Source organism: Notolepis coatsorum, assembly GCF_963971535.1.
Source record: "Notolepis coatsorum genome assembly, chromosome: 4".
NCBI classification, from domain to species: domain Eukaryota; kingdom Metazoa; phylum Chordata; class Actinopteri; order Aulopiformes; family Paralepididae; genus Notolepis; species Notolepis coatsorum.
Window position 1 is genome coordinate 48710070 of NC_140168.1, and position 13634 is coordinate 48723703.

The window sequence follows — 13634 nt, forward strand, 5'->3', positions numbered from 1 at the left end:
ATAAAATAACACCAAACAACATGGCTGGTGAATAAATATAGTATCTCTTTATCGTAAAAGTGACATTTGCAATAGTCTTCTTCTTCAAGTTTAATATTTGACCTCAAGTAAGATTGAAAAAAATAATAAACATACACATACAAACACACTTGCACAAACGCACGCATACACACACTCACACAAAGCACTAAGCACTTAATTCAAATTATAAAATTGGATTTGATTTCACAATTGGCTCTACTCTACATATTATCCTGCAATGAAAAATGCTTAAAAAAAAAAAAAAAAAAAACGAATCTACATATTTACAATGTGCCTAAAATGATCATTGCATCACATTCTGGCACAAGATATGATCAAAGAAAGACATAGGTTCCATTTTTGTTAATGAATTGTTCCCAATTCATTACAATATATTGTGCGTTATGTTGGGGCAGTTGTAGCCAAAAGGTTAAAGAACCAGGCTGGTGGACAGAGGGAGAACCAGGCGTGTCAACAGAGGGTTAAAGAACCAGGCTGGTGGACAGAGGGTTAAAGGGTAAATAACCAGGCTGGTGGACAGAGGGTTAAATGTTAAAGAACCAGGCTGGTGGAGTGGACAGAGGGGTGTTGGTTTAATCCCCAGACCGGTAGGAAAATCTTGGTGAGGGAACTGAATGAACAATAGTCTTCTCTATCTCATCAACTACTGTTGAAGTGCTCTTGAGCAAGGCGCTTGACCCCCAAGTGCTCCAGGGGAGGTGGTCAGTGGCCAACAGTAGAAGACTGTGGTTGTACTGCTGGGCCGCTCCAAGGTGCAGTGGTTTGAGTCTGTACTGTAGCAGGTCATTACTGAATAACCTGGGTAAATAAGGGTTAAATATATATATATTCAAAATGAATGTCACACTGAAATTATTTTAGTTTGATGTGTTGGATACATTTTATTGTATCATGATTATGAACCGGGGGAGAATGAGAAAACATAACGTTTAAACTAGGTTGGTGAATAACATACTACATACTACTCGATCTATGTGCTAAATCATGGGTGAAGAGCAACAAGAGAAGATCAAAGGTTATGGGATTCTGGAGGGTTTCGTCTAGCAATGTGAGACTATGATTAAACAATAAACCAGAAAAGAAAACACCCCCTAGTAAATATGTTGAGCGTAGAAGGGTCAAAGTCTGAGGTTGTGGACGGTGTCTTTGGCAACCAGAATAATGTCAAGTCAATACCAAGGCGGGTAGGGGGGGTCAAAGTGGGTGAGCAAGACGACGAGGGCTACATGCGGGATCCATCTGGTGGGGGTGGGGGAGGAGGGTCATCGTGTCCCCCTTGTGTGGCCGGCGTGTCTGCGAGCAGGAAGGAATCAGTTGAGTGAGTGCTGATGCGGAGAGGAGCCAGGCGATGCAGGTTGGTAGGCGTCCAGGGCAGCCTCAGCTGGGCCCTCTGTGAAGGAGCCACGGTGCTGTTGTCTGTCTCCGCCTCGGCCAGCCACGGCGGAATCTGAATCGTCGCCACAGGTTCCATCTCTGGCACGAAGGCCGGGTTCTCGATTCCAGCTAGACCAGACGGAGGGAAAGACATGGATTGAAACTGTGTTAAATTGATCATCGAGGTCAAACAGAGGTGAGCAGACTGAAGGATGTTCATTTGTCGACTGTAGTAGAGAACGGCGCTGCGTTACCTCCTGCCTGGTAGGTGACTCTCATGGGGAAGGAGCTGCCAGAGGCCCCGCCCCCGCCAGAGGCACCATCTCCCGCAAAGAACTCAAAGTCTGAGGAACACGGAAAACGCTGAGATTTAAAACTATGTTTTCTCCAAGTACATTGACTGCTACAAATGTACCTTCATCTTTGAGGACTGAAAAGCAACTACACACCTTCATCGCTGTATGGATGGCTTCTACTTCCCTCCATAGTTTTTCCGTTTGCCACCTACATCAACACAGCATGATATATTAGAAATGGTGGCAAAAAGAAATATATAAATCAAACACCTGCCATACAACTAAATTATAGCATAAACACAGGTATGCTGAATTTACTTCTGGAATATTTTCAATAATCTATTTGGATTTTAAGCACAGAAAATTTATTATTTTACAAATGTAAACACATTGACCCAGAATTTTCTTTCCAAATGTCCTACCCTGAAATTTGGACAAATGACAGACATGTTTGTTATACCCCCCAAATGTCAAGTGGACGAGTGTAGGGAGACCTCACCCTCTGTGGCTGGTCTTTCTTTGGGTGCTTGGTTATCTTCTTGGGTGGAGTGACACCCATCTTCGTGGACTTGAAGGACTCCAAGCGACTCCTCATGGTCCTCTGAAAAATCTCCTGTACTTCGTTTTCGTCTTTGTTGACTTCAAAGTGGCTTCTGCTGTACCTGTGCCTGTGCTGTGAGTAAAGGAAAAAAAGAATGTGAGGGATTTACAGTCACCTTCAGAGGACGAGGATTGATTTGACTTAAGACACTGAGGAGATTTGGACAATTCATAACAATTCACTCGTCCACAGACCAATTGGATCTTCATTTCGTTTTTGACAAAGCTTCAATAGCATGACCGTTGGACAAGCATCAACAGTTGTCATAATTCACTTTGTTGTGTGGTTTCATCCTTATTTGCCAGGCTGAAGCTAAAGACAAAACTTACCAGTAGAACTAGACCGGTATATTGGTCATCCCATATGTGAGGGCTGGGTAAGAACTGCATGCTTCCCAACGAGGGGGCGTGCTGAACATTCTACCTCACGCACCTGAGAGTGGTTGGCATTCAGCTCGTCGGGAGACTACAAGTACTGCCGACTGCCTTCCACTCATTGCCAGGTCGTTCTGTACACTACCATCTACCGCCGCATCTCTGGGGTGAGATGTTGTGCCATCTACTGCCCTACTCTCTCTCTGTGGGCCTCGTTCCTGGTGTGAGACATCGTCATCGCTCTCTATGCTTCCACGGGAGGATTCCTATGTTCTCACTCCTTTTTCGTGGGTCCCTGTTTGCTGAGTTGCTCGTCGGCAGCGTTCCTGGTGTGAGACATCGTCATCGCTCTCTATGCTTCCACGGGAGGATGCCGATGTTCTCACTCCTTTTTCATGGACCCCTGTTTGCTGAGTTACCCGTCGGCAGCGTTCCTGGTGTGAGACATCGTCATCGCTCTCTATGCTTCCACGGGAGGATGCCTATGTTCTCACTCCTTTTTTCATGGACCCCTGTTGGCTGAGTTGCCCGTTGGCAGTGTTCTGGTGAGTCTGAACAGGACCAGACTCAGAACTTTCATTTCATTCATGGACTCTAGAAGATTCACCAGTGTATTTTTGTTCTCCCTTAAAGGGACAGTGCCGCTTTTTGTTTGTGAATAAATTATGCCCAAGTTTTGGCTAACTCTCATACCTGTCTTGTGTTGTGCTATTGCGGGTCGCATACAAACCGTAACACCATATCCCATTATGATCAGCCTATACCAGTCTTATACCGATATACTGTATACTGTAGTGATTGTTAATGGTACATAATTCACCCACGGAACTATTGTTAGGAACAAGAGTTCCGCCCGAACATTATAGGAGGTGGCACTTCCTGCCACCACAAGTGAGTCGACTGCACGCAACGTAGCAGTAGCATGTTGTATTTGTGTACCAAATAAATGCTGTTCGCTCTACCTCGAGCTACCGTCTCTGACTCCCATCTCTCGGCACTACACTGGTGACCCCGACGTTGGTCTCGCTGAAGTATCAGGGACCGAACCGAACATGGCAAACGATGCCGTTATTATTCGATTGCCGGAGTTTTGGGAGCATTCTGCGGCGGCGTGGTTCGCTCAGACAGAGGCGCAGTTCGCCCTACGAGGGGTTGACGACGCCGCCGCGAGATATTACCACGTCGTCTCGAGCCTCGGGAGCACTACAGCGGCGAGGACGGTAGGCTTCATAACAGCTCCGCCTGCCCGGAATAAATATGAGGCGTTTAAGACGCACCTGCTCAGAATATTCGAGTTGTCACAGTCAGAGCGGGCCCGACGCTTGCTGGCTATACGAGGCTTGGGGGACAGCAAACCTTCAGAGCACATGGAGATGATGTTAAACCTGCTGGGTGCGGAACGGCCTGATTTCCTGTTTATCGAACTGTTTCTCAGGCACATGCCGCCACACGTGCAGACGGCACTTGCCAATTCAGCGACTACTGATCCCCGTGCTTTAGCAGAAGAGGCAGACCGCTTCTACCTGGCCACTCGACACTTTGCCCCAGGGCTAATAGCCTCGACTCGCGGTTACACGCCGCAGGGGGGAGGGGCGAGGAAGAACAGGAGCAGCGCTGCCGCAGGCCTGTGTTATTACCACACACGTTTCGGCGCGAGGGCGACAAGATGCCGTTCCCCTTGCACTTTCGCCATGACGCATAAACGCAGACACCTGCGCCCAGTAGCAGCGGTGAGCGCAGGTATGTCGAACCGGCTGCTTTTCATTAGAGACACACTCTCCGGTTGCAAGTTCCTCTGCGACACCGGAGCTCAGAGGAGCGTCCTGCCAGCTACGAAAGAGGACACCGCCGGCGATGATAGAGGTCCACGCCTGACGACCGCCAACGATACCCCTATCCGCACCTACGGTACAAGGACCGTGGAACTGTGTTTTGGGGGCCAGCGGTTCACGTGGGACTGCATCACGGCCGACATTTCGTTCCCACTACTGGGGGCAGATTTCCTGGGTGCACACGGTCTCCTCGTGGACATTAGATATGGCCGCCTAATAAACGCACAGACACGGGCTTCGTTGGCATGTGTCCGCGATGAGGCGGCCTTCTTACAGCTTTCACCGACCACGAACCCCTCACGTTTTCTGAGTCAAGGGTAGCGGAGCCATGGTCGGCACGACAAGAGCTCACGTACGATTCCGAGTGCGCCGCGAGACACGTCGCCAAGAAGCACAACGTCGTCATCGGAGCTGTACAGCCGGACCTCGACTACGTCAACAGGGGCTCGGAACAGGCCTCCGACCACGACACCCAGGCCCTCGGGACTGCAGATTCCAGTCTACGCCTGGAGGACGTCGCGATTGGTCACTCGGGTCCGACGCTGCTGAATGACCTATCCACCGGACACCCTAGCCCACAGGCCCCTGAGGACTGGCGAAGGCTCGCCTTTGAGGTGGGGTACAACCACCACAAGATTGAACCCGCCCACGTAGACATTTCCCAGCCCTTAGCGCTGGCCCTCTCCCCCCGCCGAGGCCGTCCGCCGCTACCCCGGGACCCGCCAACGACGGAGCCGCCGTTGGCCTCGTCGACGTCTGTGCCCCCGGGTGTCGGGGAGGACGCGGGCGCTGGCGCCGCCCCTACCTCCCCGCCCCTGGCTTTCCGCACTCACCGTGGCCGGTTCATGCCCCCGGGCGCCGTGGAGGGCGCAATCGCTTGCACCGCGCCCCCGGTTGTCCGCTCGCGCCGCGGCCGGGTCGTTGTCTCTCCCCGCCGTGGGGATTTGGACCATGGATGAATTCTGGGGGGGCTTGTGTAGTGATTGTTAATGGTACATAATTCACCCACGGAACTATTGTTAGGAACAAGAGTTCCGCCCGAACATTATAGGAGGTGGCACTTCCTGCCACCACAAGTGAGTCGACTGCACGCAACGTAGCAGTAGCATGTTGTATTTGTGTACCAAATAAATGCTGTTCGCTCTACCTCGAGCTACCGTCTCTGACTCCCATCTCTCGGCACTACAATACGCTGTATTGTTATACACAAAAGTGCACTTCCTCACAACAATAGCAAAATAAATAGTAACCATGGTATCCCATATTTGTTCTAATATAACATGTTCTGTCTTTGTTTAAAAGGCATGTTGATATATACATTATATATATATGGCTATTTGTGGGAAATACTTTTTCATTTGAGGTTATAGCAATGGAAATTTGCAACAAAATGTCTTTGGGACCCCCTCGAAAACTAGATGGTACATCTCAAGGGGTTTATCCTATAAGATAAAATGTTGTTTGTTTAATCTATTCTCAATTTCACAGGAAAAGGATATCAGCAGATAGATTGGTTGTAAAATGTATCATCAAATCTCAGATTAGATTAAAATGTATTGTTATTATATATAGCACAAGTACAGTATAGGTCTAGTTACTATGTAGTTACCTGCTTCCTTCCCCTGTATAGATGTTGTTGTAGCAGGTGGTGGGTGTTGATGTCCTCAGGTTCCCTCATGCCTTTTATATCCTGCTCGTGCATCTCCAAGCTCACAGACGGCACGTTGTCTCTACAGAGGAACAATGACATCGGTTAAAATGATGCCTCATGGCCTTTTCAATGTGATGGTGGCGGTGCTGATTTATATTAGAATGGCACTGGATGAATGAATATCTAGGTGGCCAGAGCAGCACAGCTTGGTTCAGTGGTGTGGAAAAAATGCATGGGACTGTGTGTAGGCCAAGAAAGTGGTGTTGCTGCTCGTGGTCACCAGGGGGCAGTCTGAGCAGACTATACTACAAAGACATGGGACATGACCATACCAGCTCTAGGTCTATTTGAACTGGATTTGTTGAATGCGTTTATCCATGCCATTTTTCAAGAGATTAATTTATTTAAGCTTCCTTTTCAAATATGTGTGTTATTAGTACAGTCTCCTCAGAAGCACAAGTGAATTGTCATGTGAAGAGAGCAGCTGACAAGAGGAGTGTTTCTTGTAAATAAGGCCTGTTTACGCTTGAACAGCTCCTGTGCTGGCATGTATTTACAGTTGCTATATGGTACAGCCAAGTGGAAGCTCTTCCGTGATGATGGTGGGTCACACTTGTTTGCTTACAGGATGGAGGAAACTGGCACGTGATGATCTCCCATATCGTCAGATGTGCCTGCCATGATGTCAGGCATCATCTCAGAGAAGTCTTCACCAAACTTCTTCTTGAAGTCCACGATTGCCGTCTCATTACGGATGAATTCCAGAGAACCTCTGCGTTCACCCTGGAACAATAAAAACGTGATATATTTTAATCTGTTTTATTAATCGGCACCACTAGATAAACGTTAGCAACTCCATATCATCATTCATCTGCAATGTTGTCAAATCACAGTGAATATTTGACTCTAGGAGTACATTTAACACTAGCTTGTTTTGTATTTTGGTACACAAAGTGTAAGTCAAATATACACTGTGATTTTGCCAGAAATGGGGGTGGTATTCTTGTTGGGTTACAGTAGGCCTACGTTGTTGGGCGATTTTTACTTTCATTAAGCAAAGCCCTTTTAAAGGACCAAACTGGTCTAAATAGTAGATCTACTTAATGTAGGTTTATCACCATACCGGTACAGCCTTTTAAGAACACAATGATGTTTCACCCTTACCTCAGCCACGTAGCTCATAGCATCCTTCAGGTTAAGTTTGTGGAAGACCTTGAAGACGTAGTCACGACTCTTCCTCGCTGATGATTTCATCAACAGCCCGGTCATCCACCTCTCCTCAAAGTTATTCCACCTTCATAGTGAAATGTGAAAATACTATCGGCCAAGGGTTCGGCATTGTGTATTGTATTTCCAAAATGTTCCATACAACCTCTATGGGAATGTACCCCCACATTGATATGGTTATAATTTTTTTTTAAACTTTAAACAATTACAAATTAATGTTCACATACTTATCTCTCATGTAGTTATGGCCTATTTGTCCAGATATATCTTCTATGGCAACAAGCATGTGGTCAAACACCTGAGGGGAAAACATGAAGAGGTTTGGTAAGATGGCTGGATCACAAGCAGGCTGTTTGTGCATCGTGTTGTTGAATGAAATCGTAGCTGTGATTGATAGAATTAATTGATAGTGTCTTCAGTCTTCACAACACACTTTACCCCATGTCAATCATCATGTCAATCATCTCTGCCTGAGTTAAACACATTATACCTTTTTTTCCCACTTATTTCTTGTTTTTGTCCAACAGACCAATTGACTTCATACAAGTCAACCTGTTAAGCTGTAGCCCTATTTTCACAAATGTTGCCTAAAAGTACATGCCCAAGTAAATGGAAGATTGCTCCACTTCTACAAAGTCAATTAGCATGTTCTTGGTATCTAGGAACATGATAACATCTATGGACCTGGGGGAATATATTCCTAGTGTCAGAAATATTGTGTCTGTTACTAGCCTTGAGTAAATTGTGATGAAACAAAGGAGAATATAAATTATTTTGTCTGCATCTTTGCCAGTGAATAACACCATGTTACAATTGTGCCGGATCCGACCTCGTTCACTGAGCTCATCCACCACCTTCTTGAGATCAAATGTACAAAAGATCTAAGCAAATGAATAAAGGGAATATGATTAAACAGAAGGATTTGTAGATACAGTAATAAATTATAATCCATTTGAATTATACATTCAAAATTGAATTATGAACTATAAATTACCTTATTATGGCCAAATCATACATCTATGGATAGGGAAAAGCTCCTCTCTCCAATGGCAGTGTTAAATCTGGATTTAGTCATTTCCTCACGGTTTTACGATAAAAGAGAGATAGAATTAGCATTTTTCCAATAAATTCTTATTTTCGGAAAATCTTAACACTTTGATCGCCATGGGTTAAATTCATAATTTACCATCCCTCGCCAGCTCTATTTGTCTATGGAGAAGTTCCCCTTCTTTGCAGGCCTATAACTTTTTAAATTCTATTGCTACATTGCCATTATTATGGCCCATTCAATGTCCTATATGTATTGTTCAGGGTGTAGCAACGTTAAACTTTTTCATTCACATATTCATACTAAAATATGGTCTAAAGTATAAGTATGTTTTTATCGTTTTCTGCAGCTTTCTTCAGAACGTGATTTATAGCCCTAAATGGTGCTGAAAATATACACGGTGACTGCTGTTTTGATAGGGTTAAGGTCTTTACTCTTGGCTACATTTGAAAAAGAAACAACATTAATTAATACGGTCTGTATTGATCGATTTATGATAAAAACCAGCAGGGTCCCCCAATTGGACACTTAGTGGTCAGACAGGTTTTGGTGGTTAAGAGTCAGACACACTTAGTGGTCAGACAGGTTTAAGAGTCAGACACACTCTTAAACACAACATGCATGGCAACAGCTGACGAGGATAAATAGTTTGTTTGGTACCTTACCTTATCCTGTACTTTTTGTACAAGAGTAATGTCTGTCACTGCAGCTCTCTTTACTTTCAGCCAGTTTACCAGGGGTTTCATTGTCATTCCCTGCAACCAAGAAAGATATGTTTGACCCAATAATTACCTAACAAGAGAGAACTTAAAATGTGGCTTTCAGATGAACATCAATGTGCTCACAGTTGTACAGTCAACCCAATTATTTCACTCATATTGTCTTACTATGAATGTACACAACACTCCAACTTACCATCTTTAGATAATGAGATATAGAACAATCACTCATCTGAAAACTTAAAATAGGCTAATTTCTTCATCTGTAGTAGTTGACTGTTGCGTGTTACCTGAAGGATGACAGTGAAATACACTACAATGAGTGTAGTGCTGATCATCAGATTCTTCTCCTTTATCTTATTGTCGTCAAGCATCATGGCCAGGCCATAGGCAACTGCCCCTCGCAGGCCACCATAGCTCATGATGATCTGGTCAATCATCTCCACTGGGACCAGTCTGTACTTGTTCAGGATCCAGGTGAGAGCAAAGACACCTGTAGTGTGTGTGTGTATACACACATGCTTGTAAGCCACACTGAGACAATGTGAATTATTATTCATACTAAACTGGCAAGAACATAGACAATATCATCTCACCAATAAATCTGTACACAAAGATGAAGAGGAGTGTGAGGAGGATGAAGCCTGTGTTCCACACCCATAATCCTTTATCGATGGCCGAGATACCGAGGAAGACGAAGATGATGGTTTCCGAGCCGTTGGCGAACACCTTCATGGCATATCTGACGGTGGTGACGGACTTCTCGTCCATGTTTGCGTTGATGTATTTCTGGCACGCCATGCCACAGAAAACAATCCTATAACACAACAAGATTAGGAATCCATTTTGTACTCAAAGTGGAAGTAAACAGATCGCTATGATACAGCGAACAGACAGGTCATACAGGATAATGGCCAATTCCCTCAGGTGCCCTTTTCAGGTTTAAAAATCTAAATACAATTTTGCACTTGACATCGCTGGCCTCGATTTCCTGGTTGAATACATGTCATAAAAAGAACCCTTTCAATATGTAATTTAGCACATATTGAACTTTTAAACTTTTACACATGCAGCACAATTCTTTGTATTTAACATGCAGCACTCTTAGGGACCAAAGTGCAAGATGGATGGGCAACACACTCTCTCCATAGCACTTTCCCTGATGACATGAGCAAAGACCATACCTGGGCCCCCTGTCCAGTAGGCTGTATCTCTAGTCTATGCAGTATGGAACTCCTGGTACTTTTAAGGAAGTACCCTCTTTAGGAAAAGTGTGCACATGTAGCAGAGTAGCCCTGCCTGAAGCCTAAGCCTAATGTCTCCCTTGGTCAGGGGGAACCTTTGGCTGACCGGTAGATGTTTGGTTTCCCAGCACCGGGGACCTGTTGGGTTACACATGCCAGTGACACAGGACGGACACACAAGCAAATAAACCAACAGGACAGTAACTCACGACAGGATGGCAGACAGGGAGAGCATCTCCGCTGTGAGGTAGGAGAGGTAACCCAGGACAAAGATGAAGCCTGGCTCGATGATCTGGATGTTCTTGGTGCACCTGGTCAGGAGGGAGATGAGTATGCCGAACACCAAGCCCACCAGGGAGCCGCCGAAGGCCACCACGAAGAATGAGACTGGGGGAGGGAGAGAGAGAGAGAGAGCGACACTGAGATGAAGACACATGAGCTAAGAGGATTTCACAATGTGTACTATAGACCTATAGTGTACTATGTGTATGTGGGAATTTCACCATGGATGGATAAATAAATGTGTAGTATAGCTCATACTTATGCCTTTGATGATCTCTGTTGCATCGATCTTTGGCCCTCCCAGTGACACGAATGCATCAAACACATTGAAGAGCACCTGAAGGGACACAGGTTGACAACTAGTTGTTAATTACAACTTTAAGTGGTTAAGGAGAGAGGAAACCTTTTCAAAATCAGAATTGTCTTTATACTTTAAGTATGTTTAGTGACTCTCAATGTACTTACACACAAAAAAAGAATAACCACACGACGATCTTCAGAGATATACACAAGGAATGACTATACAGGTGAAACCATTACATTATAAACTTATAGTTAGTGGTTATGTACAGTATGTACTTTTAATTTCCCTTTCATGTCTCATTGTGCATTGTGTAATGAAAAGAATGGAATGGAATAGTGTGTGATTAATTATTAAACAAATATCTGTTATATTGGTACAGAACATGATCAAACCCCCTCTAGTCTGATTGACCTGAACTGGGGTAATGTACAGGCTAGTTGGCAAGAGTTCAGTGAGGTATGTTGGTTCTCTGATTTGAAGTGGCCTATGTTTGTTTACTTCACACTTCACTTGGTAGGAGTTTATTGTCCAATGCTGGATTTCTGTACAACTTCAGAATGTTTTGTACTTTTTATTATGTGACATTAAATGTGAATAATTTCTATATTTTCATAACTGAATAAACAAACTGTCCTCAGAGGAAAATGTAATCTCTGGAACACTGTTTGAAGATAGAGCTTCCTGAAAAGTGACTACAGTATGCAGGGCCGACAATTTTGTTAACAAACATTATGCTTACATTTGGTTCACAGTGCCGTTTTCGTTTATGATAACACAATATAGAATAAAGGGGTAGTTCAGATTTTTGGAACTCTAGCTCTATTTCCTACTTACCATTACCAATGAGTCCTTTCTTAGCACAATCCATACTGTGACTCATACTAGCTAAATAGGCGAGTCAATCTGTGAAAAAAAAGCACTTAACCCAAAAAAAATTTATACAAAAGGTTTTTCGATGGATTCCGATAGTATTGGGCGTGCTAAATAACATACTAAAAGTCGACCAAAATCGACCCCCCCGAAAGCCGCCATTTCCAAGATGGCGTCCCAGATGGCGGTGGAGATATTAAAATGGCTATATCTCAAATTGAGAATATGGTGCAAAGGATTTCTCAACTGATTCTGGTACCTCTGGGCATGTTCACTAACATACTAAAAATCTAGGAAAATACACCTTCCAGAAAGGCTTAATTTTCAAGATGGCGTCCAAAATGGCGGCAGACCAAGCTTAAAATGGCTATATATCTCAATAGAAAAAAATATATAACTATGATTTTTCACTTGATTCTGGTACCTCTAGACATGCTTGTGAACATACTAAAAATCTAGGAAAATACACCTTCCGGAAAGGCATCATTTTCAAGATGGCGTCCAAACTGGCGCCCAGGAGCTTAAAATGACTATACAAATACAAATAGCTTACTAAAAAAGGTGTTTGCACTCTCCAGCTCTCAAGCTAGCATAGTTGAAGCCTTCTTTTTGACCATTATAGTTGTTATAGTTAGAGGTGTTTGCACTCTCCAGCTCCCAAACTACCATCGTTGAAGCCTTCTTTTTCTGAATCAGTTTCTTTCTTTCTTTTCTGACCTAGTCCTGTGTTTGGGCATGCCTGGGCGTGTCTGACCTGGCAGTGTTATTTAAGCCCCAGTTTCATTCTAGTCTTTGACAGAGGTGTTTGCACTCTCAGCTCTCAAGCTAGCATAGTTGAAGCCTTCTTTTTGACCATTATAGTTGTTATAGTTAGAGGTGTTTGCACTCTCCAGCTCCCAAACTACCATAGTTGAAGCCTTCTTTTTCTGAATCAGTTTCTTTCTTTCTTTTCTGACCTAGTCCTGTGTTTGGGCATGCCTGTGCATGTCTGACCTGTGTCAACATTAATACAATTATTCTTCTATCATTCTTATGTGTTGAAAATCTCCTCTAGTGTGTGGCAATACCAACAGCTATTTCTGACCAGGCCATGCAGCTGTTGGTAGGAAGCACAGGCAGAGAAGGCAGGATTTGGCCTACTAAGATAAGCTAGTTACAGTATGCATAAATATATGCCATAAGAATCAATCTACTGTTCCAGTTATCCATTGTAAGAATGTATAGACAACCATCTACAAATATGTATACTATTACAAAATGTGCTGTTTACTGTATTAAAGCAGGCCATGGTCATATAGAAATGCACTAATTCGACCCACAGTATGTCCTTCACTAATGAACCACCTGTGACAAAGCTAAAATAGTGATGTTCTCGGTTTACAGTCTGTCTCCTTGTTTAGACGTGTTGCATGGAGTATAAATTGACAAGGGAGGAAGTATTTGGACACACGTCTTTGCGAAGCCTGAGCTAAGTACTGATTTTGTGTCCACTCCACAGCTGTGATGTGTATTCTCTGTAATATTGTTTTATTCACTCTGTAATAAATCCTTGAACCTAAAACCTTCTCCTTACCGTCTCTCCAAGGTCAAATTAACTGAACCCGACAAATTGGTGGCCGGTACGGGTATTTGGCTTCTGGAACGAGACGGCACTCGTGGACAGGACTGGGCGGCACTCATTAAACGGATCCATCAGAAAAGGTAAGCATAGCCTGTTATATCGAAATCTGCATAGGTTAACAATAGTATGAGTGTCTCCCAGTGCCTGAA

The 13634-nt window shown here is 44.2% G+C and overlaps 1 protein-coding gene across 1 annotated transcript in view; it reads right to left on the reverse strand.

Moving 5' to 3' along the window:
- Positions 1 to 25: 25 nt before the first annotated feature.
- Positions 26 to 13634, reverse strand: part of LOC311226305 (sodium/hydrogen exchanger 3-like) — a 44121-nt gene continuing 30512 nt past the window's right edge. The window contains exons 4-16 of the mRNA XM_084311721.1: positions 10949 to 11027; positions 10618 to 10795; positions 9761 to 9981; positions 9455 to 9657; positions 9111 to 9200; positions 7625 to 7695; positions 7335 to 7464; positions 6796 to 6953; positions 6129 to 6249; positions 2212 to 2385; positions 1866 to 1920; positions 1671 to 1760; positions 26 to 1545 (exon numbers count right to left, since the gene is read on the reverse strand). Coding sequence (XP_084167847.1) covers positions 1265 to 1545; positions 1671 to 1760; positions 1866 to 1920; positions 2212 to 2385; positions 6129 to 6249; positions 6796 to 6953; positions 7335 to 7464; positions 7625 to 7695; positions 9111 to 9200; positions 9455 to 9657; positions 9761 to 9981; positions 10618 to 10795; positions 10949 to 11027 — 1851 coding nt within the window. The 3' untranslated portion in view covers positions 26 to 1264. The remainder of the gene's footprint in view (positions 1546 to 1670; positions 1761 to 1865; positions 1921 to 2211; positions 2386 to 6128; positions 6250 to 6795; positions 6954 to 7334; positions 7465 to 7624; positions 7696 to 9110; positions 9201 to 9454; positions 9658 to 9760; positions 9982 to 10617; positions 10796 to 10948; positions 11028 to 13634) is intronic.